General features: G+C 43.1%; 1 protein-coding gene across 3 annotated transcripts; it reads right to left on the bottom strand.

Annotated features, from left to right (window-relative positions):
• Positions 1-305: 305 nt before the first annotated feature.
• Positions 306-20,828, bottom strand: LOC121898574 (mediator of RNA polymerase II transcription subunit 13-like). Of its 3 annotated transcripts, none has more exons than XM_042413768.1 (30): positions 19,855-20,828; positions 18,855-19,089; positions 17,497-17,665; positions 14,855-15,000; positions 14,550-14,747; positions 13,659-13,853; positions 13,404-13,560; positions 13,209-13,316; positions 12,400-13,116; positions 12,078-12,294; positions 11,631-11,661; positions 11,370-11,509; positions 11,073-11,163; positions 10,777-10,973; positions 10,474-10,673; positions 8,577-9,466; positions 8,293-8,457; positions 7,957-8,180; positions 7,645-7,840; positions 7,164-7,542; positions 5,291-5,507; positions 4,405-4,596; positions 4,088-4,311; positions 3,844-3,986; positions 3,591-3,749; positions 3,296-3,478; positions 3,004-3,149; positions 1,960-2,124; positions 1,357-1,457; positions 306-1,257 (listed from the first exon to the last, which is right to left on the bottom strand). In XM_042413768.1, exons 1-30 carry the CDS (start codon positions 19,918-19,920, stop codon positions 1,125-1,127), a joined length of 6,384 nt encoding a protein of 2,127 aa, XP_042269702.1. In that variant the 5' UTR covers positions 19,921-20,828; the 3' UTR covers positions 306-1,124. The 3 variants fall into 3 exon arrangements, with proteins under 3 accessions (XP_042269702.1, XP_042269703.1, XP_042269701.1); XM_042413769.1 differs by having other exon boundaries at positions 8,293-8,460; positions 11,073-11,165; positions 11,399-11,509; XM_042413767.1 differs by having other exon boundaries at positions 8,293-8,460; positions 19,855-20,827.
• Positions 20,829-21,156: the final 328 nt, after the last annotated feature.

The following is a 21,156-nucleotide window of genomic DNA, read 5'->3' as shown; positions in this document are numbered from 1 at the left end:
CCTGCATTAAAAGACAGTATACTATGCAGATCTGTAATAGCACATACTGTGTATAATTAGTATGTAGTATGGTAGTAGGACACATGTCATTGAGGGTTTAATAGAAGATGCTATCAAGTTGCATTATGGGAAGTGTAGGATCCAGTGTTTTTGAAATTCAATGTATATTTGGGGCTTAAACTGGCATTTCCAAAAACCTTAAATCTCCAACTTTAAAAGTAAGAACAACTTCATCACTGGAGAAACATTTATCTACTTACACCTGTTGAAACCTGTTGAAAAAAGGTGAAAAAACACCAAGAGGATAATGTAGACGCACTTTATTCCTAAAACAGAAGCTGCACCATCAGTAGCGGCACACAATTATATGTACACATATACACACACAATTACCTAAATCTGTTATATAAAATATATAATCTGACAATGTACCTTTTAATTCCTCTTCAGAGCTCATTGAGTTACTGTGCGAGAGACTCTGGAGCCAAAGCAGACAGAGAGGTAAGTCTCATCCACTCATTGGGTGGGACGCAAATGCCCAGGCCAGCTTTTACTTCATTTTTACAGCGTGGCAATAAAAAGGTCTGTACCCTTTGAAAAAATAAGATTCTAAAAGCAATCTACAGCAAAATTCACTTGAACAGGTTTTTCCGTGTTGTAATTGAGAAAATTACACTTTTTAAACCAATTCCTTTACAGTGAGATGTACACACCCTCTAGGATTTGTAATATATAAAAGATATTAAGCATTAAAAATTCCACATTTAAAAACTTACAATAAATAATATATGCAGGCATTTCATTAAGATAAAATTTCATAGATTGCAATCTACAGTCATTAAAAAGACAATTTATTCTCCTTTATGAAACCTCCCTTGATCATCCAAAATGCTAAAATGGATTCTTGGCATCTGATTGATTGATTGGTTGATTGGAAACTTCCAGTCAGTGAGTCAGTGTTGTGTGTGAGATACACCAGGGAGGAGGAGGAGGAGGAAGAGGGGAAGCTTCCTCCAAGTTTGCCCTGATGGAGTGCGAGGTCCTTTGAGTGTCGGGGATCCGTCGTAGCAGGAAATCCACGATTTGACTGATCAAATCTCAGCAGTTTGATCCCGTTAAAGAGTTCAGAGCATGTTCATGATAAAGTTGTACATCTGGGTGAGCACCACAAAGTGAACGGGCAGACAGGAGCGCCGGTCCTGGGTCGCAGGATCGCATGTCAGCCAGGAGAGGGCATTGTATTGCTCTAGAACAAATCTGTCATGCAGGGGAAGAAGGCAGCAAACAGTTAGAAACATGTCTTTTTTAATACACAGTTCTCAAAGCGTGCAGACTCTTGTGATCTGAGCAGCGTACCTGAGCACATCAGAGGTGTGGTTGGAGTCCAAGGGGTGGGAGTGTTTACTGTGCAGAAGCTCGTCTGATTGGACTGAAGACACGTGCAGGTGCAGAGAGGCCTGGGAACAGAAAATATGAAGATACGACTCAAATTCAGGTCTTTAAGGTTTAACATCACCTCTGAGTACCAAGAGCCTTTCATAGATAGAGACCTGAAGCATAAAGCATTTACAAATCATTTTATGCGTTTTCTTTTTACTACTGCAAACTAGAAAATTAATCAGCAACTATTTTGATAATCGATTAATCGAACAGTGATTTTTCAAGCAAAACTATCAAACACTCCCTTATTTCTGCTTCTCAGTAGTGATGGTTTGCTGCTTTTCTTTGTCTTATGCAATGATATATTGAAAATATTTTTGCTTTTTGGACTTTTGACTGGACAAAAGCAATTTTAAGAAGTCACACTGGGATTTAGGAAAGTTCGACAGACATTATTCAGTATTTTATGACATAATTTAGTCAAATTAGTCAACAAAGTGCTTCAAAGTGACAGTTTATCTCTCTCACAGGTGTGTCTGAAGCTCCGAGAAACTTTAAAACGTGCCAGTAAAAATCTACCTTGAGGAAGAGTGGGCACTGGTTCTGGGCTTGAGGGCAGGCTGACCAGAACCAGTCAGGCAGTGGTCCAGTCTTGGCTGTGGAGACAAAGTAGCCCAGAGCCATCGGCTGCTGCAGGATGTTCAGGGCCTCCTCGTGGGACTCCATACGATCTGCACTCTGGCCCTGCAAGACGACATTGATTGAATTTAGAAACAGAGCGACACTATGACATGCATTTTGGGTTAAAATAGTCTTTGTTAGGTCAATGTCATGTTATTTATAATCATATCTATCAAGTCAAGTCAATTTTATTTATATATTTATTTGCACTAAATCACAACAGAAGTTATCTCAGGGCATAGAGCAGGTCTAGACTGTACTCTTTAATTTACAGAGACCCAACATTCCCCCTTGAGCAAACACTTGTTGAAAGCGGTAAGGAAAAACTCCTCTTCAACAGGAAGAAACCTCGAGCAGAACCAGGCTCTAGGTGGGCGTCCATCTGCCTTGACCGGCTGGGTAAAGTTTGGGTTGGGTATTAGTGCTACATCTGAATAGACAGCCTGAAATCCTGCTACTAATTCCTGTTTTACTGGTGTTACTATAACTTTGACCGCAGAAACTCTCAGGGGGAAAAGAGTATTCATTTTTCCTAACTCCAGGAGCAGTTATGTTACTGTTAGCCTCAGTGTGTCTTTGTTCAAAATATTAATTTTCAATCTTTTATATCAAACATTTGTCAGAGATGTTGCTTCAGGCTTCAGCTGCGTGCAAAATGTGATTCAGTTTTGGCACATTCTGCTCAACCAGAGGCTCACCAGGTAAGATTGTGAAACTGCTTTATCTCAGTAAATGATGGAAGAATAAAGACATTTTGACGCTTAATTGAACATTGTATTCTTACAAATTTGAGGGTAAAAAAACAAACATGAAAAAACAAAATATATGGTTAGAATTGATGAGATGATGCGCTGATATGGTCAATTATGGAAACAGTCTAACTGTGTTTTGGTTCCTCGTGTTGGTTAATTATCTTTGTGGTTTGATGTTTTGAAGACTGACCTTGCTTCCATCTCCCCCCTGGTGGTAGTGGGAGCCAGGAGAATGAACTGGGGACGTAGTGGGGGAGTTGGGCAGGATGTTGATGAGGTCGGGATCCACCATGTCATTGTCAAACAGGTCAAAGATAACCATTCCATCAGAACCATCTGCGGAGAGGAACAGGCAGAGAGCTCAGGGTTTGTTTGTTGCTGAACTGTAGTAGGTTTTATCTATAATTCAATGACTCATGATGTTACAAAGGCTAACAAAAGTGGTGCGTTTCTTTAGAGGCTGTGTCAGCGACAGAACGTACCAGGATTTATGGGGTTGAAGTTGATGTCGATGGGCTCTGGAGTGTTAGTGTTGACCTGCACCATCGCCGAGGTGGGGAACACCAAGATGTGTGTGCAGGATGTGTCCTGAGGTGTGCTCAGCTGCGACGTTTGCATGTTGAGTGTAGTGCTACGACCAAACACCGAACCTGTTGACACCGAATCTGCCGAGACAAGATGGAGGAGAGATCATCATTATGACGTCAGTATGATCAAAGTAAAAACTTTTTGTGCCAAAGTCTAAACAACCAGTTTACTGTTTTCATTTGGTTTTACCTGGCATGATGACAAATGAGCCTTGGGGCTCCATAGCAACCAGACAGGCGCTAAGGATACTGGGTGTGTCCGCAGCAGAGATGCCACACATCCTACATGTCTCCTTCAGACGTTTACTGAGGGACTGCAAGTTCCTCCTGCTCAGCAGAATACTCCAGTCTGAAACATGAAGGAGATGAGAGTACATTAGTGTGTCTTCATGTTTGTAGATAAAGCGATAAACCGTATGCTCAAACACTGAAGGTGTGTGTACCTCTCAGCTCGCCGTGGCCCATTCTACCGAGCCGTCCGATCACCACCCTCCATGGCAGCGATGTCACTTGCACCAGGCCGAGACACCACTCCCACAGCTTCTGCAACCCCACTCGCCTGGCTGAGCCCTTTTTCCTGCGAGCCCTGCGACAAACACAACACATGTAGTTTGAATACAGACACAACTTCATTGATCGATATCTCAACTTGCTTTATACTGATACAGCGACTGTGTGTTCAGTTACCTGTTTGGGACATCAATACTAATGATGCATGTCTCAAGCAGTTCTCCATGTTGGTCAGTGCAGGAGGCCAGCAGCCAGCGCTGGTCATGGGACAGACAGTAGCCAACAAACAGGACGTTGTACTTCTGAGACGCCTCGCCGAACGTCTCCCCGAGTTCCGTCTGCTTGTCTTTCACTGGAGCCAAAATGAAGGGCGGCGTATACAGACGCAGACACTCAGGCCTCTGCACAAAGAGTAAACATTATTAGTAAATTCAACAGCAATGCATCGGCTGGCTATCTTTACAAGGAGTCAAATCAGTTTCTGATATATTTACCTCTGGGTTCTTGAGTGCCATGTCGATGGCAAGACCGGGGCCGAAGCCTGTCAGAGCCTTGAAGTTGGTGGAGTTGGGCAGAGGCCGACGACACTGAGTGAACACGGAGAAGGCCAGGGACTTGAGGTGCTGGCCGTAGAGGTGGCGCTCCCCGCTGTGCACCGGCTGCAGCAGATACTGGCAAGGAACAATCTGACAAGAAAAAGAAGGAATACTGGTATTTTAGACAGACTTCTGATATTTTAACTTTAGGTTTTTGTTACACTAATCTTATATAGATAAGATACTGTTTTAACTGAATCATTGCTTAACTGAACACAAACAATATTACCCAATAACTGAATTAGAAGGGAAAATGAACTTATCTAACAAAGAAGCATGCATGTTGTGATTAATACATATACTTTATGCATCCTCTGACAGTTTTGGTGAAATCAAATAATAGATTTTGGCTGCATTATGTTCTAATACAAAATATATTTTTAGAGTAAAGATTTATAAGTAGAGGGATATTACACCTATTCTATGCAGTCATTGCTGTCCTAATGCTGAAACCATTAGCACCATTACAGTGTTTCAGAATTCCCTTTGGCATGTTGATGCAACCTTGTGTCACTATATCACAGGCGTCGCAGCTACCACCTCTTTTAGTCGCTGCTAATTAGTCCCCCTGCTCCTTCTCACCTCCCTGTGTGCCTGTGGGTAACCTGCTCTGTTGTGGCTAAAATAGCAAAGCATATCAGTCCAAACACATCACTCACAGCTCAGCAGCAGAAAGACATCTGAATGTGTGAGCTACACGTGTCCATCTGGTAATATACTGTGATAGATTTCGACTCACTCACTTCTACTGCCAACTACGAAACCTTTGTAATGTTGCCTGTACCTGCACTGAGACAGCGTTTCTGATGTGAGCAGGAAGGAACTGCAGCATCTCCATGTAGCAGCGCAGTAGGCCCAGTGTGTAGGTGCTGGAGTGGACCTCTCTGTCTGCGTCTTCGTAGCTGAAAGGGTCCACGATATACACCACGATGGCAGGCGGGTAAGACACAGCGTGTGACTCTCCGTCCGTTGGCTTGCCCACTTTGTCTCTTTCCATTGTGCTGTTAAGAAAAGGCAGAGACTTAGTTAGCAGGCCAACTGAGCACATACAGTAATCGTAACTAAAGCTATTCAAACTGTTCATACTACTAGTGAGTGTACAACACAGATAAAAATATTAACCACAGACCCAGAAGTCACTACACAATTAAAATCATCCCATATTCCTTTGGGCTTTGATTTTAAAAACGCCCTGACAGGAGAAAGTTTTGAAACAGACATAAAACGGAAATAAAGTGCAAACAGATTATTATTGGCGACCAGTGCACATGGATTCAATTTTATATCGTCAGCCCCACTGGATGTAAACTAGTGTCAGCATATTTGGCTGAGCTGCGGCTCAGTCACGCCTGTGTTGCGGTGTCCACAGGAAATGTTTTAGAAGTGAAGTGTCCGTTTCTTAGCAGCTACATTTAAAATGTGGTTGAGAGTTATTTTGCTCACGTTTTACAACCTGTAAAATGTTATTATTAAAACCTGTATTTTTGGTTCATTTCGTCTGACAATGTTGTGATTTTACTAGCAGCTCAGCGGCTGGGTAATGACTGCTGGTCAGCATAGTATTTATGAGCTGTGATCAAGTTTCATACTTGTTCCGTTATCTGACAAAAAAAGAAAAATATAAGCAAATCCTGAGTTCAGCTTAAATCATTTTAAGTCAATTGCCAATAAGTAGCTAATGTTTCTCTTGATCATTTCATACTTTTCACCCTCTTCATATTTTATATTTGACGAGGCTGAGGTCATGACGTTGAATCCACAGGCACGTTTTACCAATCTGTGTGCACAATTTACCAGTCTGTTCCCAGTTTATTAGTATGTTTCCATGGATTTCTCGATATCCTACCATATGACCCCTTAATTACGTGTTTTCAGCACAACAAAAAACCTAAGAGAAATATCCCTTTTCCAGGGTCACAACACACAGTGTATACTGCCTTTCACATAGTGAGTAGTACTCACTAATAGGATGTAGTATTGAATTCATAAACACTTCATGTTTACCCAATGCACAGACACGTGTTGACTACCCAGCCAGAAAGGAAAATCTGCCAACTGCTTATACGAACTGTACTATTATGTCATCTTTCACAAAGAAACGAGCCTTAAACTACATTTTCGAAAAGACTAACAGGCACATTTGGTCACTAATAACTATCAAAACAACATATATAACCAAACAGACATAGCATGTGTGTGCAGGTGAGGAAAATCCTGAATTCTGTAATGTTATGAGTCTGAGTCGAGTTAAAACATTCGTCAGTCGATCTTAAAAAGAAATGAAACTACTGTTATGCTGATATTTTGCTTTGAACTCTTTAATTACTTTTCTCTCATTTGTCTGCTTGCTGTCTCACAGCATCACCACAGCTCAACTGTCAGTTGGTTGTTTTGACTGTACCATTACAAGATGACGGTTAATTTACTGAGATCTTAAATGTGTCATAAGCAAATCCATGCACTTAATTTCTCTAACGGTGCAAGAAGCAATGCCTCTGTCAATATGACAGATTAAGACAAAAACAAAAGATACATCTTAAGCAGATCAATATCTCATTCAGCAAATATAAAAGAAGGATGTCTGACGGGGTCAAAGCACATAATTTAAGATTTTAGTAAAAGATTAAATCTCTCAGACTTTCATAGTGATAACGTACCTCTCTGGCGTCTCAGTGGGCACTTGTGGCTGGTTGGCAGAAGGTCCGTTTTCTGCCAGAGCTCCTGAGCCCTGCGGGTTTGACTGGGGTCCATTCTGAGACGTGCTGCCTTGCAGCCCTGCTGTCCCAAACTGGGAGTAGGAGCTTGGCTTGGCTGTTGCCATTCCCCCGATAGTCTGGGATCCTGAGGATGAGGAGGGAGGGGTGCTGTTGACCTGGGCAGGCTGGGCAGAGCTGGTGCTGGAGCTGGTAGTGTTGGTGCTCTGGGGTCCTGAGGAGGTGCTGGAAGAGCTGGAGGTCTGGGAGGAGGAGGAAGCCACAGCAGGGCTGCGCTGGGACAATAGAGAGCTATCCAAAGACTGCTCTGACAGGTACGGAGCTGAAAGAGGTCACACAGAAAGGAGAGAAAAGTGATTGATCTTTGTTTTATATACTGAGTGACCTAAGTTTATGTTTTAAAATTTATGAGTCAAGATGTTACCTAGATCATAGCGGCACACTTGAGCAAAGAGTTTGAGCTTATTAAAGGCTTCATTGTTTCCGTCTCTGGCAGCCATCTTAAGAAACCAGTCGCTAAGGGGCTGCTCCGTCATGCTCCTGCCCTCTGTGGTGCCAACCTTCAGTATGCCCTCTGGGTGACTCTTACAGATGGGCCTGTGCTGCCCAAGCTGGCATGCCTGTCGAGCAAAAGGAAGTTAATGCGAAAATGAAACAGTATGAATCATTTGTGAAACTGTTTTTGTGGGCATGTCAGTACAAGAAAGATGAGTGTTTGTAACTGCCAGGTGCGTACCTCATACATAGCACTCAGATCTTTGAAGAAGGTCTTGGCTCTGCAGAGCAAGGCTTCATTTTCTGGGCAAATGACGACGAAACCCACATCCCTCTGAGAACCAAAAGGATCCAGGAGAAGCTTCTCCCAGTAGGGCAACCCAAAAGGAGACAGCACCACGAAATCATACTCATAACCGACCAAAAAGGTGGGGATGGGCAGAGGCTCGGGAGACTCATCTGTACCTGTGGTGAGAGGAGGAAAGATTTTAATCTTTGGCTCTCATAACAACAAAACGATCAAATCGCTAAATTTGTCAGAGATCCGACTGATTCGGTACGCCTGCATCACACGTACCATATGATCCCCTCCCTGCCATCTTGTGGAACTGTTGCCAGGTGAGCGGTCCCTGTACGCCCCATGAGCGCACACTCCTCTTCTTCTGAATGGTGTCCTGCAGCACAGGCTGGAGGGATAACAACACCCGCAGGACGTCCTGAGAGAATAGCTTGCTCATATCTGCTGCTTCAGGAAGAAGAACAAAGAAATAAGTCTTTACTTTACAAAGATTGAGGTTAGGAATTAAAACATAAGAAATATAAGCTCGTAGTAAGAAGAAATAGTAATACAAAAACACATACATTTGCATTTTGGCCACTGGTGAAGACAGGTGCTTTTCACTAGTGCTTCATCTACTTTGCCACCTGACATATTGTCCATGAACTGCCTGCCATGCTCCAGTGCCATGTAGCAGTCATTATAACAGTCCCTCTCTTCCACCCTCAGGAAAGAACTGGGGGTCGAGCTCGGTTTGGGGTACTCCACACCTGCCATAGGGGCGAACGGGTTGGTGCACTGGTCCTGCAGCAGCAGGATCAGCTCATCTGGGGGCTTCTCCTTCAAGCTGCCAGCCTTGTGTGTTGTGGAAGCTCGCAGCTCTTCGAAACACCGCTCTGTATCCCGACTGGCGTCTGAGCCACGCACCACCACGTCCAGTTCGTCCTCCAAGAAGAGCCCGGCTGACTGGCCGAAGCGTCGATTGGCGACGGCGCTGAAGCCGCATGTGCAGGGGTACTGAGCCTCGCCGTTGTCCTTGAGGTACACGCCTACATCTGCCCCTCGGATGTTCATGTTGCAGACGCACACACAGCAACTGTCGAAGTTGCAGTCCTTGAAGAGGTTCATGACTGACTCGGAGAGTATGAGGGTGACGTAGAGGCTGTGGGCCTCAGGGATGGAAGGTACAGTGGCTGGCTCCACGGAGCTGAGCGGTCGACAGGTGGAGGGCGTGGAGGCCGGGGAGTAAAGTTCAGAGTTGTCATACTTGAGCGAGCCCTGGACGCTCGAAGGGCCGCGGGGAGTCCGTGGAGTGCGTGGTGTGCGAGGCGTGGGCACAGAGAAACGTGGCGTGGCTGGGGAAGGAAGGATGCCCGTTCCGCTGTTGCTGGGAGGTGCACTGCTGGACATGAAGGGTGTGTGGGTCTGAGGGGTGTAGGTCTGACTGTAGTCTGGCTCCACACTGGGGACGTTACTGTTGGAGACAGAATAAAAAGTTTATAAGTCAATTTAAGACCATACCAGAGTTTTTACACATTTCTTATTTGAAAAAAAAAAAAATCTATACCATGGTATTATCTTATTTTTGGATTTTAAGATATTTTTTTAAATGTTCAATATAATGTATAATTTAAGTTAACATAACTGTCATTTTGGTCATATTACTTCATAACTAGAGACTTCACAGCAACAAATAATATACATAACACAATAATGACTTGAAGGAATACTATGAATATTCTTCTAAATGTTGTAAGCATCAGTTTAAAAATTTTCAAACAAAACTACCATATTTTTTGCATTTTATATCAAACATCTTACCCAATTTCTACCAAATTTTCTGCCATTTCCTATTCTTAATACAATGAATTCAATTACATTTATACAGAATATGGCTTTTTCTGAGTATTTCTGTTTCTATACGGTTTGTAAATTAATTGTTGAAAATATTTGTCTTGCTCCTGCAAACATCCCTTATCTGTCCCGTTTCCACATCTGTCTGACAACTCAAAAATTTGAGAGAATACACATTTAAAATATACAATTTACCAACTTGAAATGACGTGTATTTGTCGCTGAACAAAATTGTTCATATATGATTGAACGTGGGCACAAATGTCAAACTTTTGTTAACATTTATACAGCAAGTTATGCGTGCTTTCAAAATGCTGAAGACATTTATGAACTACAGTACATCAGCCATAACACACTGCATCTAACATGTGGTGCATCGACACCTGACCTGAAATATAACCTTGGTAGAATAACATTTTGAGTGCTATGCTGGAGTGTTGTCGGGCATTACTGATTTATGTTTAAGTGGCTGAAAAATAACTCTACAATCTTAATTATTAGGCTCACTAGATCTCTTCATAAAAAAATAACCCACCGCCCCAATGCTCTGACATGAACTGACTATCTGTGGGGAACACTGAGGTGAGTTAAGTATAGTAACACTATTAATTTAGTGCTGTTCTTCACCTGTCTTTGGTGAGGAGATTGACGTTCGTCACCGGGGGTATCAGTTCCATTTTGCCCAGGGTCCAGCTGGGTGTGTACACACAGTCTTCTGGCAGTTTGATAGGCAACAGACACTGGCTGGGTAGAGCCTTCAGAGGGGCGTACATGGAACAGCCGATGAAGGGCTGAGACGTCTCCGGCTTGTACACAAAGGAGAAGTCCTAAAAGCAGAGACATCAATCACCAAAAAAAGCAAATAAAAAAAACTGATGTAACAACATTTTCCACTCACTCCATACTTGGCAGGTGTGTGATGTGTCGTACCTTTATTTCAGATGGCTTCGGGCTGCAGAAACCCTCCTCCACCTCCATCTTGAAGTGGTTGTTGAGCTGGCTGCCGTCCAACAGGGTGAGGCCTGCCCCCGCTTCCAGGCTATCCTTGCTCCCGGAGTTCATGGGCGAGTAGCCCTGCTGCTCCAGGGAAGGCGGGGTGGGAAACATCTGGTGCAGGTCCGCTGAGCCTGGAGAAAGCAGAAAGTATTACTTCTCTTGAGAAAACACGTGTGTAAAAGGATACAATGTATAACATGCAATTATTAACTGATGCTTAGTGTTCTTACTTATGCAAGACAGGGGGTCCAACGTGGCCGGTTTCGCATCTTTACAGCCAAACTTGTCCTCTGTACCAACTCCAGCTCTTTTGGATCCAGGCTGTGCAGACAGAAAGAAAAACAATATATTCAATATGCGTCATTCATTTCATTAAGTCATGCTTATTTGTAAAGCCCTATATTGCATACAATGTCTCAACAGGCTTTACAGAACAGCATCAGCAGTGGTACTTGAGTATATTGTGTGATGATATTATGTGGGCCCTCAGAGTATAATTGTGGGACAAACATCTTCATTCAACATACATGTACTGATGCACTTAGCGCTAACTCATCTTCATCCGAGTTGAAGATTTTATCCAGGTCGCTGTAGGACACAGCCAAGTCGTTCTCATGGATGAGGCTGGTTGAGGCTGAAGGTTTACTACCTGATGGACCCTGACCATCTGCATAACAAAAACATATCATAGATGGAGGTTTTTTAGTTAAGATCACATGACAAAGTTTGAAACACTACATCTAACTTTGGATTTATTAATTAAAAAAAGAAAGAAAAGGCATTCTCACCATCAGCTGTTGTCCCAGTTCCTTCATCCCCCTGGGTCAAAAGAGGAAAAGATAATTGGAATTATTACATCCTTTCAGAAACCGGATCATTTTACATCACTTTGTTCGATGTGATTAACTTCCTGCATGCAATAATAAGCATTCCTTTGTGAAATGTGTAAAAAAAATAAAATCTGCAGTAAAACATAAATAAAACCATAAGCATACTGCACTGGTACATCCTTGTTGTAATGTCACTTTGATTTTGAGCCTATAAAGCTAAAGAATAATTACAAACACCACTATGTCACCTGCAAAGTTGTGAAAACTCAAATTGATAGTAGTAAGTAAGAAATGATACATTCATGGTCAATCAGAAAACCATATCTTATCAAAATAATATTGGGATATTGGTGCAAAAATAAACCCCGAATGGATGAATTGATATCAGGCTTGTCAGGAACCTACCTTGTGTTTCTTGTTGCCGTCTCTGTCAGCTCCAGGCTTGTCCTTCTTCTCAGTGAAGCTGAACTCTTCGTCTCCCTCTACAAAGGCGTAAGGATCCGGCTCCTCGCCATGTTCTCCGTCTCCTGTGGTGGAGGAAAGATGGCTGTTTCTCCGCTGGGCGTAAGTCTTAACCAGCTCCTGGGACACCTTCAGAGGGTGTGTGGAGCCTGACATCAACCTGTGAGGAGATTAGTAGTGTTAAGATTATCAGACGTATGTTGTTTGAATAAAAAGCTGCAGTTTTTGTTTTATTGCGGGTCAAGATTAATTCTAAATTACTTACTCAGTGACGGAAACTACACTCTCTGTTCCTCCGCCTCCTCCAGAATCATCTCGGATTCTATCCACAGGTAGCTGGGGTGTCAGGAAGTTAGAGGCCTTCTTCCTGGGTAGGTTGAAATACTTCCAGGGGTTGTGGGTGGAATCCTCGTTGGGGTTGATGGCTGAACCGACAAAGATGGTGGGCTCCATGGTTTCATTGAAGGCTGGCGGGAAAGGCAGAGGCATGGACATGTTCTCTAGCTGAGGCTCCTCAGACGAGCCCTTCTGTGGCAGCAGACAAGGCTCTACCGACGGGGGGTAGAACGGTTGGTGAATGGGGGTGGACGAGTTCTTCATGCCACCTGGAGTCATATCACCTTCTACATGGTCGCAGGGATGCGGGCTGAGAGGAGGGGGAGGCGGGGATCCGACGAGGTCTGCGGGGGGGCCATGCGTGTGCAGCGTGGGGGCTTTGGAGGGCGCTGTGTCCACGTGGTGCAGGCTGGGATATGAGCCCTCCTCCTGTGTTCTTAAACAAAGCCTCTGGGTCTGTGGCTCCAGGGACTGCTCCTCACTCACAGAGTTGCGGTGGTGAAAAGGCGTCTGCGGCCTCTTCTGCTGCTTCTCCCCCTTCTCCAGCTTCTCGCCCAACTTGTGCTTGGGGGCTGGCTGGGCAGGCTGGCCTGATGAAGGCGGGTGTCCTGAGGTGCTGCTCGATCGCTGTTTCTGATTCTTATGTCTGGATGAGAAAAACAAAAAATGCTTATAAGATACTCTTAATTTAAAAACTCAAATCTATAGTCACTTGTAAATGCTTATCTCTCAACATACCTTGAGCAATTGCAATGTGGCCTGTGAGTAGGCTCCACGAAATCCCAAAGTCCACTTTTATCTGACTCCTCCTCACAAGTCCCATTGGTCAAGGTAGTAAACTTCCTCCTGTAATAAAAGGACAGATAAACATTTTATCAGGCAATTATTGTTGGAAATGCAAATTTTGGGGTGGAGAAAAAGCTCTTAACATACTTGTTCCCTGTACGATTTATGTTATACTCCTGCCACACTGACTCCACCATCTGGCTAGCCAGCCTGCGAGGGATTTTCCCCCCATGAAGACTGTTGTTAGAGCTGTAGCCATCGGATGCAGAGGACAGTTTTAGCCACCTCTGCGCAGGCTGATAATCTATAAGAGAAAGTAAAATAAACCACAAGTTCAATACAATTTCACAGGTTTTTTGTTGAGTATCACATTTTAGTAAATGTGCAGCTGGAAGGTCTTACCGGTCTGAGCCTCCTCTGGTGACGTTGGAGGAGTCAGAGTGACAGAGGACATGGCAGGATCTCTGTGAGCAGCCTGGCCCTGCTGAGCACCGCACAGGCTTCCTGAGGTGTTGGCTGAGCCCTGAGGGACCACAGCAGGGAGGTCCGACAGGGGGAGTAGCACCAGGCAGGAAGGGTAAACCATCCTTACTCCCGCTGGAACCGAACAAATAACAAACATTTTTATTTCAACATCTTGTACTTGCACATAAAAAGGTGCACAGAAATCTTTTAGTAACGCTCTTTGCAACGTAAACGTGATAATATTCATTTCAACAACTAGATAATTCATTATCCTTATCCCAGCTCAATCATGGCTCTCTGGAGCTTTTTCATGGGCCAAATGAATGTTTCAAACATTTATTTTCTCTATTACAAAAGTGTTTAACTTCATGATATGGCCATATACATTATGTTATGTACTATTAAATACCATAAAAACAGAATTATTTAAACCACAGGATATTGCTGCAGTAAAACCTTTAGTGTAGAGTAGTGTTTCTGCATTTCTATCATTCTCCTTAACTCACCCAGCCATTTTCATTGTTGCAACACTGAGACTTTCACCCATTTTTATTAACACTTTTGGGCTCTGTTGCAACTATGCACTGATCTCTGGTCCATCAAAGCATTAAAGGTTAAGGTTGGTGATATTCTATATTTCTGTAGTCGTTAATAAATCGCCCCAAAAATTTAAAATCAAGTTGGAGAGTACTGATACTTTCCACCCTGCTACTGTAACTAAAGAAAAATACAGAATATCACCAAACTGATTCATGAACATTCAAACATACAAAGTTTAAGCACAACTTTCTGCATGTACTGATCCATTAACACGTTATTATGCCTTACCGACAAGGACCTCCACAGCTGCCAGGGAGTCGTCCTCCCAGTCTGTATCCTCCATCTTGTCCTCCTGGACCTCCTTGGGATTGGGGCCAATGGGATAAAACTGCCGCCACTCCTCAATGAGCTTCTGAGTTGGGTGGTCTGACATCTTAAAAGCCTGGCCTGTGAGGGTCCCGTTCAAGCCGTACGGGCTCAGGATGACTGGAGAGAGGGAGTCACAATACTTATGTAGGACAGCTCCGCTAATAAACCCTTTAAAAACAGCATGTGAAACATTACTATCATGCATCTGATGAGCTACTTCCTACCTTGCAAGGGGCTGGAGCTCTGCTGGGCGAGGCTGAGGTGCTCCTCGCTGAGTCGCTGAAGAGGCTGATGTTGAGCAATCTCCACACTCGTGCACACGTTGCTGTCACCGTGTACGAAGAAGGTGAACGCGCAGGACAGGTGCTCGCTGCAAGGTGTGTCAAAGATAGATTGAGGCATTTTAATATTTGGAGGGATTAGTCTGAAAGTAAAACCACATCATTAAGTTAAAAAAAAAAAAAAAAAAAAACAACTTTTGACTCAAGCTGCAACTCGTCATCAGCACCCAAAAGCTAATGTAAACCCCTGCAGGCTATTTAGGTTATCAGTGTGCTCTCCATCACCCATTGTTCAAGTATGACTCAAGAGAGGACTGAGAAAGGTGGAGAAGATGTGTGAAATACAATTCCTTGCATATTTGGCTGTGCACTTTAGATCCATATCATGCTTTTAGGTGACAACTGTTGCTTCCACATATTTTGGGCAGACACACAGAGGCCAGCTAAGACCGCCAATCAGACAGTGCAAATAACACACACACACACACACTCTGCTTCAGCACAGTTCGAACCTTTATCAAACCTTCTCGTGACACACGGGTAAAAATATGGGTCAAAAATAAACATGGGAGATTATAGCAGCCCTGAAATGTTAAAACAATATTCATCTTTATTTTCTGACTACTTCTGGAAGGCCAGGCGGCTAAATGCACTAAAATAGTACTTGTTGACATGGTTGCTGTAAAACCACAGTGCAGACTCAGCATTTTCCAAAGACTGCCGTGTTTACCAGCCAGAGAGGGCAGGCGACAGCGAGACTGCCAGACTCTTCTGTTGGAGGTGCTGCCTCAACACACGCTTGTAGACATCTTTATGTAAAACCAGCGAGCAAGAAACCGCCTCTTGTTCTTTGCGACAACTCTTTAATATAACTGCTGAAACCCTGTGAAACCATTGACGAAGCTGCCAGAGGGAACTGAGCCAAGGGGCTGTGCATCACACACACACACAAGTCAGTTTGGATCAACAAAGCCAAAAAAGCCAAGGCGCAAGTTAGCTCGTCAGGGAACTCCAGGATTCCCCCCCAGCCCCCTCTCATCCAGGAGCGAGCGGGGTGCTAAATCTATGTCACCCCCCTTATGTATGAGAGGTGAGGAAATACAGCGGAGCAGAGCGCCACTCTGAACCAGACAGATATTTATGTGCCGCTGCTGGTTCACCTCAAGCTTGTATTTCTACAACAACACTGACACAGACTAGTGTTGCCTTGCAGTTGGGAAAAGTGGAGGAGTGGACATTAAACATTACCCTGGAAGTGTTGCTCCATTACATGAGAAAAAAAGAATGTGATGTTGAAATGACGCAACATGCTGATGATTATTATTTCATGCCTTTCCCAAATGAAACCGAGTGTGAAATGTGTCACGTTGACTACGCAATTAGGTAATTGTAATAATCCTGCCATACTCCATTTACATTATCTGTTTTAATTCCAGGAAACCAAATGTCCTGTATAAACAAAAGCTCTATCAATTTAATTTTTAACTCAACTGAACTTAACCTGAACACCTACCGTATATAGAAATTAAATCAGAGCAGCAGATATGGTATCACAGTCAACAGTCTAGCGTCATGGTTACGCTACTTTAGTAAAGCCTAATGTCTATTTGCTTATGTTGTTTTTCCAATGAGAAGATGATGTCTCATCCCTAGAAAGCAGCTATCAGCTTATAACAACACAGTTGAAGTAATACAGCTGCAAGCAGTGTTTCTCCAGTTGAATTCCAAAGGGAATTTTAATGATTAAAGGCTGTCAGAGGCCAGGAATTGTTATGGGAAGTTTAAAGCTCTGAAACTCCGACAACTTTTATAACAGTGAGAACATCTGCCCAACGAGGTTGTCTGCTCTGCAGAACACACATGCATAACACTCGGTCATCCATCCTTAACATTTCTTGAACAAGCTCTCTCATAGTCCGCTCACACATACCGCCGATCTTGATCAATACAAAACACAGAGTTGTGTTCAGCCCTTCAGCACAACAAGTACAATTCATGACATCTTGCTCTGCTGCTATTTAGTTTCAGCGGTTGCACCTTCTTTTGTGTTGTGAAGAAACTGTCTCGAGGAACATGTAAGCTAGACTTTTATGATGCAGGTGGAAAGGAACCTCACGGCCACTACACTGGTTGATACTGACAACATTTAGCTGACCAAAAGTCTTTTATGCCATCCAAATAGATTTTCTGATGCCTAAGCTTTTTTTAAATGCGAGAACTTATGTCAGCAAGTCAGCATGTTTCATCATTGAAAGTAATCTCGATGACACAATTACTTCCTTTCCTTTTTCTTCAGAAAATGTTGGCTTTAGTTAACCGCAGCTTAACATCCAGAAAAGTCGCACCAAGCTGAATGAATTCATCAGCGATTGAGAAAAGTATTTCTGTCATCATGAGAAATTCAGAGCAACAGATTGCAGAAAATGGCATGACTATGTTGTTGTGCTGATAGAGGAGGTCGTGGTAATTCCCGCTGATTCACACAGAACGCACCTCAGCTTTAACTTGTGACATGACCATTAGTTGAGTGTTGGCTTTAATGTGAGAATTTATGGCATTACATATAACTTTGAAGCAGGTCATACCTTTTGTTAATGGTCTTCTCCTCCTTCTGGTAGGGCTTAACGAACCACTTGCCAATGCGAACAAAGCCACGGTTCATGAGACAGCGCTCCAGCAGGTTGTGGATGGCTTTGAACAGGAGTGTTCGACACTCGTAGGACAGGCCACTCTCCCACTCGCCATCCTCCTCACCTGAAACAGGGCAGAGACATTAACCGAGATACTTTTAGCCAACAAAAGATAACAGCTTCATGTTAATTGTGGTGAACTGTAGAATGTTATGTGGGTCTGACAACCATAATTTGGGTTTGTGGACAGTAACAGCAATACCTTAAGTACATCTTATTGGCTATTATGTAATAACATGGTCTAAAACAGAATAACTGAGTCTTGTAGGTTTTAACATTGACAATTTACGACACAGAAAATTAACCATTTTATTTATACACGGTGAAACTTTTCTGTGAAAAGTTCCTAACTTGTTCTGCAGGCTGTCTGCTCTTGGGTACTTCTTGAAGGCTGCTCTGGTCAACAATGTTTTACAAGTGCCATACCTCATAATGATTAAAGGTGAAATTCCACCTACAAATGAAACTTTGCAATTGTCCTTGCAGTTTATCTGCAGTTTGTGCAAATGAGGCTATTAATGCTGATGACAGAAAAAGAGTGGTGACAAATCTGTGTCGCCATCAAGAAACATTTGATCTTCCTTAAGAAGGGAGACAGAATACCTGGTGAATGTAGCAGCCCCTGAGGGTGCTTTCTGCAGATATGTAAATTTGTTAAAGCTGTTAAGAACTCTTCAGCAAAAATGAAGACTTTGTAAGATGACCGTGCACAACAGCTTGCTCTAATGCTACCATACAAGCCTGAACCTCCGTGGCTGAGAGCCAACAGATTCCACGAAGCTTTAGAAACTTTAACAGAACTGTTGGCCACAAATCAGTCATCAGACTTTCTATTGTTAAAATTGGATTAGAATTCTCTAAGTCATAGTTTAAAATGGTTGACTTTATCCTCAAACAGTAAACATGTTAAAACATGAACAGAGTTTGCACAAATGGACCAATTTTGCCTGCAATTCTGTGAGTGCAGCAGCTCTTGAAAGTATCCCTTAATAACGCCAGCCATTAAACCTGAATATCATGATGTCATCATCATATAATCATAATGTTAGAACAGCTGTGCTGATTGCAAAGCACTAAATTAACTTCTTAAGATTGCATGAGAACACAAATATAATTCAGAGTACATGTACAGGTACTGTTGATAGTTAAACCGGTGCATGAAATCCATTTCAAGTGTAATCAATTCTAATATTTTAAGACTCGCAAATCTTCATTTTAAGCCTACAGAAAACATTCCTGTAGAATACACTTACTTGAGAGCTCATTATGGATAAGCTCAGCGAAACTGGGGTCATCCCCCCACCAGAAAAGCCAGAGCTCTCTGCGACCCGGGGTGTGGTGCCTTCTCCACACACTCAGCACATCTGCCGCCAAGCATCGGCTGAAACTACACAAGATAGGGTCCTCCTCAGTCACAGGGAAAAGGATAGGCGATGAGGTGGGTCCTTGCCACACAAAACGCCGCCATTTTATCCCGGTCAAATCAGCCTAAAAAAAGAGAGAAACAATGAGAGAATGAACACAGGACATAATTGTACAGCACTAATAATCTGTTGCTGACAGCACAACTCAGTAAAGGTGTGTGTTTCTGTCCCTGCACACACAGTATTGAGCAGCTGCAGGCTGCTCTTCCTGTCACACAGAAAATCACTTCCAGTGAAAAAAGTTACAAACTGAGACTTTTACTGACATCTTGGAAAGTTTTGCAATACTTTGTACATGTGACACTACAATCATGTCTGAAAACATTAGTCATGCAGCAATTTACTCAGCAGTTATTAACAACTGGTGAAGCACACTGGAAGTCAATCTAAAATCTGATTAGCTGATAAAATTTATAACAGCAATTGTGTGGCTTATCTTTCAATATTTGTCTATCATTCAATACTGCAGTGTCACTTAGATTACAGAAAATATGAATTGTTTAACAGGTTTTAAATAATCCGCTTGTTGGCCTGACCTGTAACCATCATGTAACTAACGTTAATGCTAGCTTAATATAATTGTAACCATTGCAGTGTAAACACACGATCATGTCGTATTCATGAGCAACTCTCCAACATAGTTGGCCTGCAGTATATGCTGTCTCTGTTATGAAAGTTGGCTAGATCACGATTTGCAAGTTGCAGGCCCGATGCCTTCACGCCAGTCTGCAACTGACGTTACAAAGCTTGTTGCCTGATTAGCCAAAATGGCTTTCTGGCCTCTCAGTATGAGAGCTAACGCTAGCTAGCGCAGAGAGCAGAGTCTCACCAGGCAGAAGAGGTTGGAGTGGCAGTCCTCCAAACTGGCCCCGTTTGGTACAAAGCACGAACTCATCCTTTCACTGCGTGGTCGTAACGTTTAAGTCCATCGTCTCAATCACCATCGGGGGCAATAACTGATGTAGTTAACTCGCCGGAGACGCGCTGTTCAGTTGTAACTATCCCGTTAAAGCGCTGAACAACTTGCTAGCTACAGCTAGCTACTCAAACAGACAACTTCTAGCCGGCGCTAGCCTGAAAGCTAGGCTAACGTTAGACAGGCAGCCAGATAGCGTCAACTGTAAGCTTCTAGCTATTCGATTCATCAATCCTATTTGAAATGTATTGTCTGATCTGGTTAGCCGCAAGCTTGCTGCTACATAACCTCAACAACATCAAATAGTCCCCGTTAAACATGAACTGGACAGACTCGCGTTAAATCAAACACCAGAAAAGTTATATGCGCAATCAAAATACGAGCCCGAAAACTAAAAAAAAAAAAAAAAACTTCACCCCAAAAGCTTAGTCCCTGGTGTGCTAATGCTAATGCCAGCTAGCTGATCTGAAACAATTTCAAAGCAGAGGCACTCTCCCCTCCCCCTGAGCTCTCCTAGCCTGCTAGCACACAAGCTAACATACCACAGCTTCAACGCTAGCTTGTTGGCTAAATAAAACAATTAGCTACACCGCCCTCCTTTTCACTAAAACCGCCACAGTGCTCCGACATAGTAAAACTACTCCTAAAACGGATGAAACGCCACATTTGCGAGACTACTCATCGGCTTCTCTTCTTTGACTGATCCATGGGTCCTGCAGATTTCCATTATTTCAGTTCATGGATTGAATTCTTTAATGGCGGCCAGGAGGACAACTCTGCCTCTCAACTCCTATTGGCCAATTTGTGGTAATGGGGGCGTCATCCGGCTTCAAGTAGCTCCATGACTTCACAGTTTACAAGATGAAAGCTCCAGTGCATCTGTCATACAGTCAGTGGTCACTCCTCAGTGATGTCTGTTACTAAACATGTTTCTCTGTGCAACATCTGCTACAACTGCGACTATGCCAGGAAACTGAAGGATATGTTGGATTTGGGGTATAAAAACATGCGTTTTTTCCACAAAATATGAATTATTGTAAATATTTGGATATAATAAGAAGATACTTCTATTGTTGCTTCAGCCTTTATTGGCTTTGTGTATTAAATTATGCTGCATACATGAAATCTAGGCCAAAGCAGACAAAGATGTGGACGTCACTGATCCCAGCGGTATTATTAGACTAATATGTTGATAATATAAATCTCAGCTGCACT

The sequence above is a fragment of the Thunnus maccoyii genome, chromosome 6, assembly GCF_910596095.1.
Source record: "Thunnus maccoyii chromosome 6, fThuMac1.1, whole genome shotgun sequence".
In the NCBI taxonomy this organism is placed as follows: Eukaryota; Metazoa; Chordata; class Actinopteri; order Scombriformes; family Scombridae; genus Thunnus; species Thunnus maccoyii.
Note: the sequence above shows the minus strand (reverse complement) of the source record. Positions and strands in the feature narration are given on the sequence as shown.

What these genes read in the sequence shown, in the direction of transcription:
- LOC121898574 (XM_042413767.1), bottom strand. Translation starts at nt 19,920, where the DNA reads ATGAGTTCGTGCTTTGTACCAAACGGGGCCAGTTTGGAGGACTGCCAC. An exon ending in ATAAATCGTACAGGGAACAA is followed by an intron (nt 13,317 to 13,403) that starts GTATGTTAAGAG and finishes CTTTTATTACAG; the next exon opens with GAGGAAGTTTACTACCTTGA. An exon ending in TGGCACTCAAGAACCCAGAG is followed by an intron (nt 4,312 to 4,404) that starts GTAAATATATCA and finishes CTCTTTGTGCAG; the next exon opens with AGGCCTGAGTGTCTGCGTCT.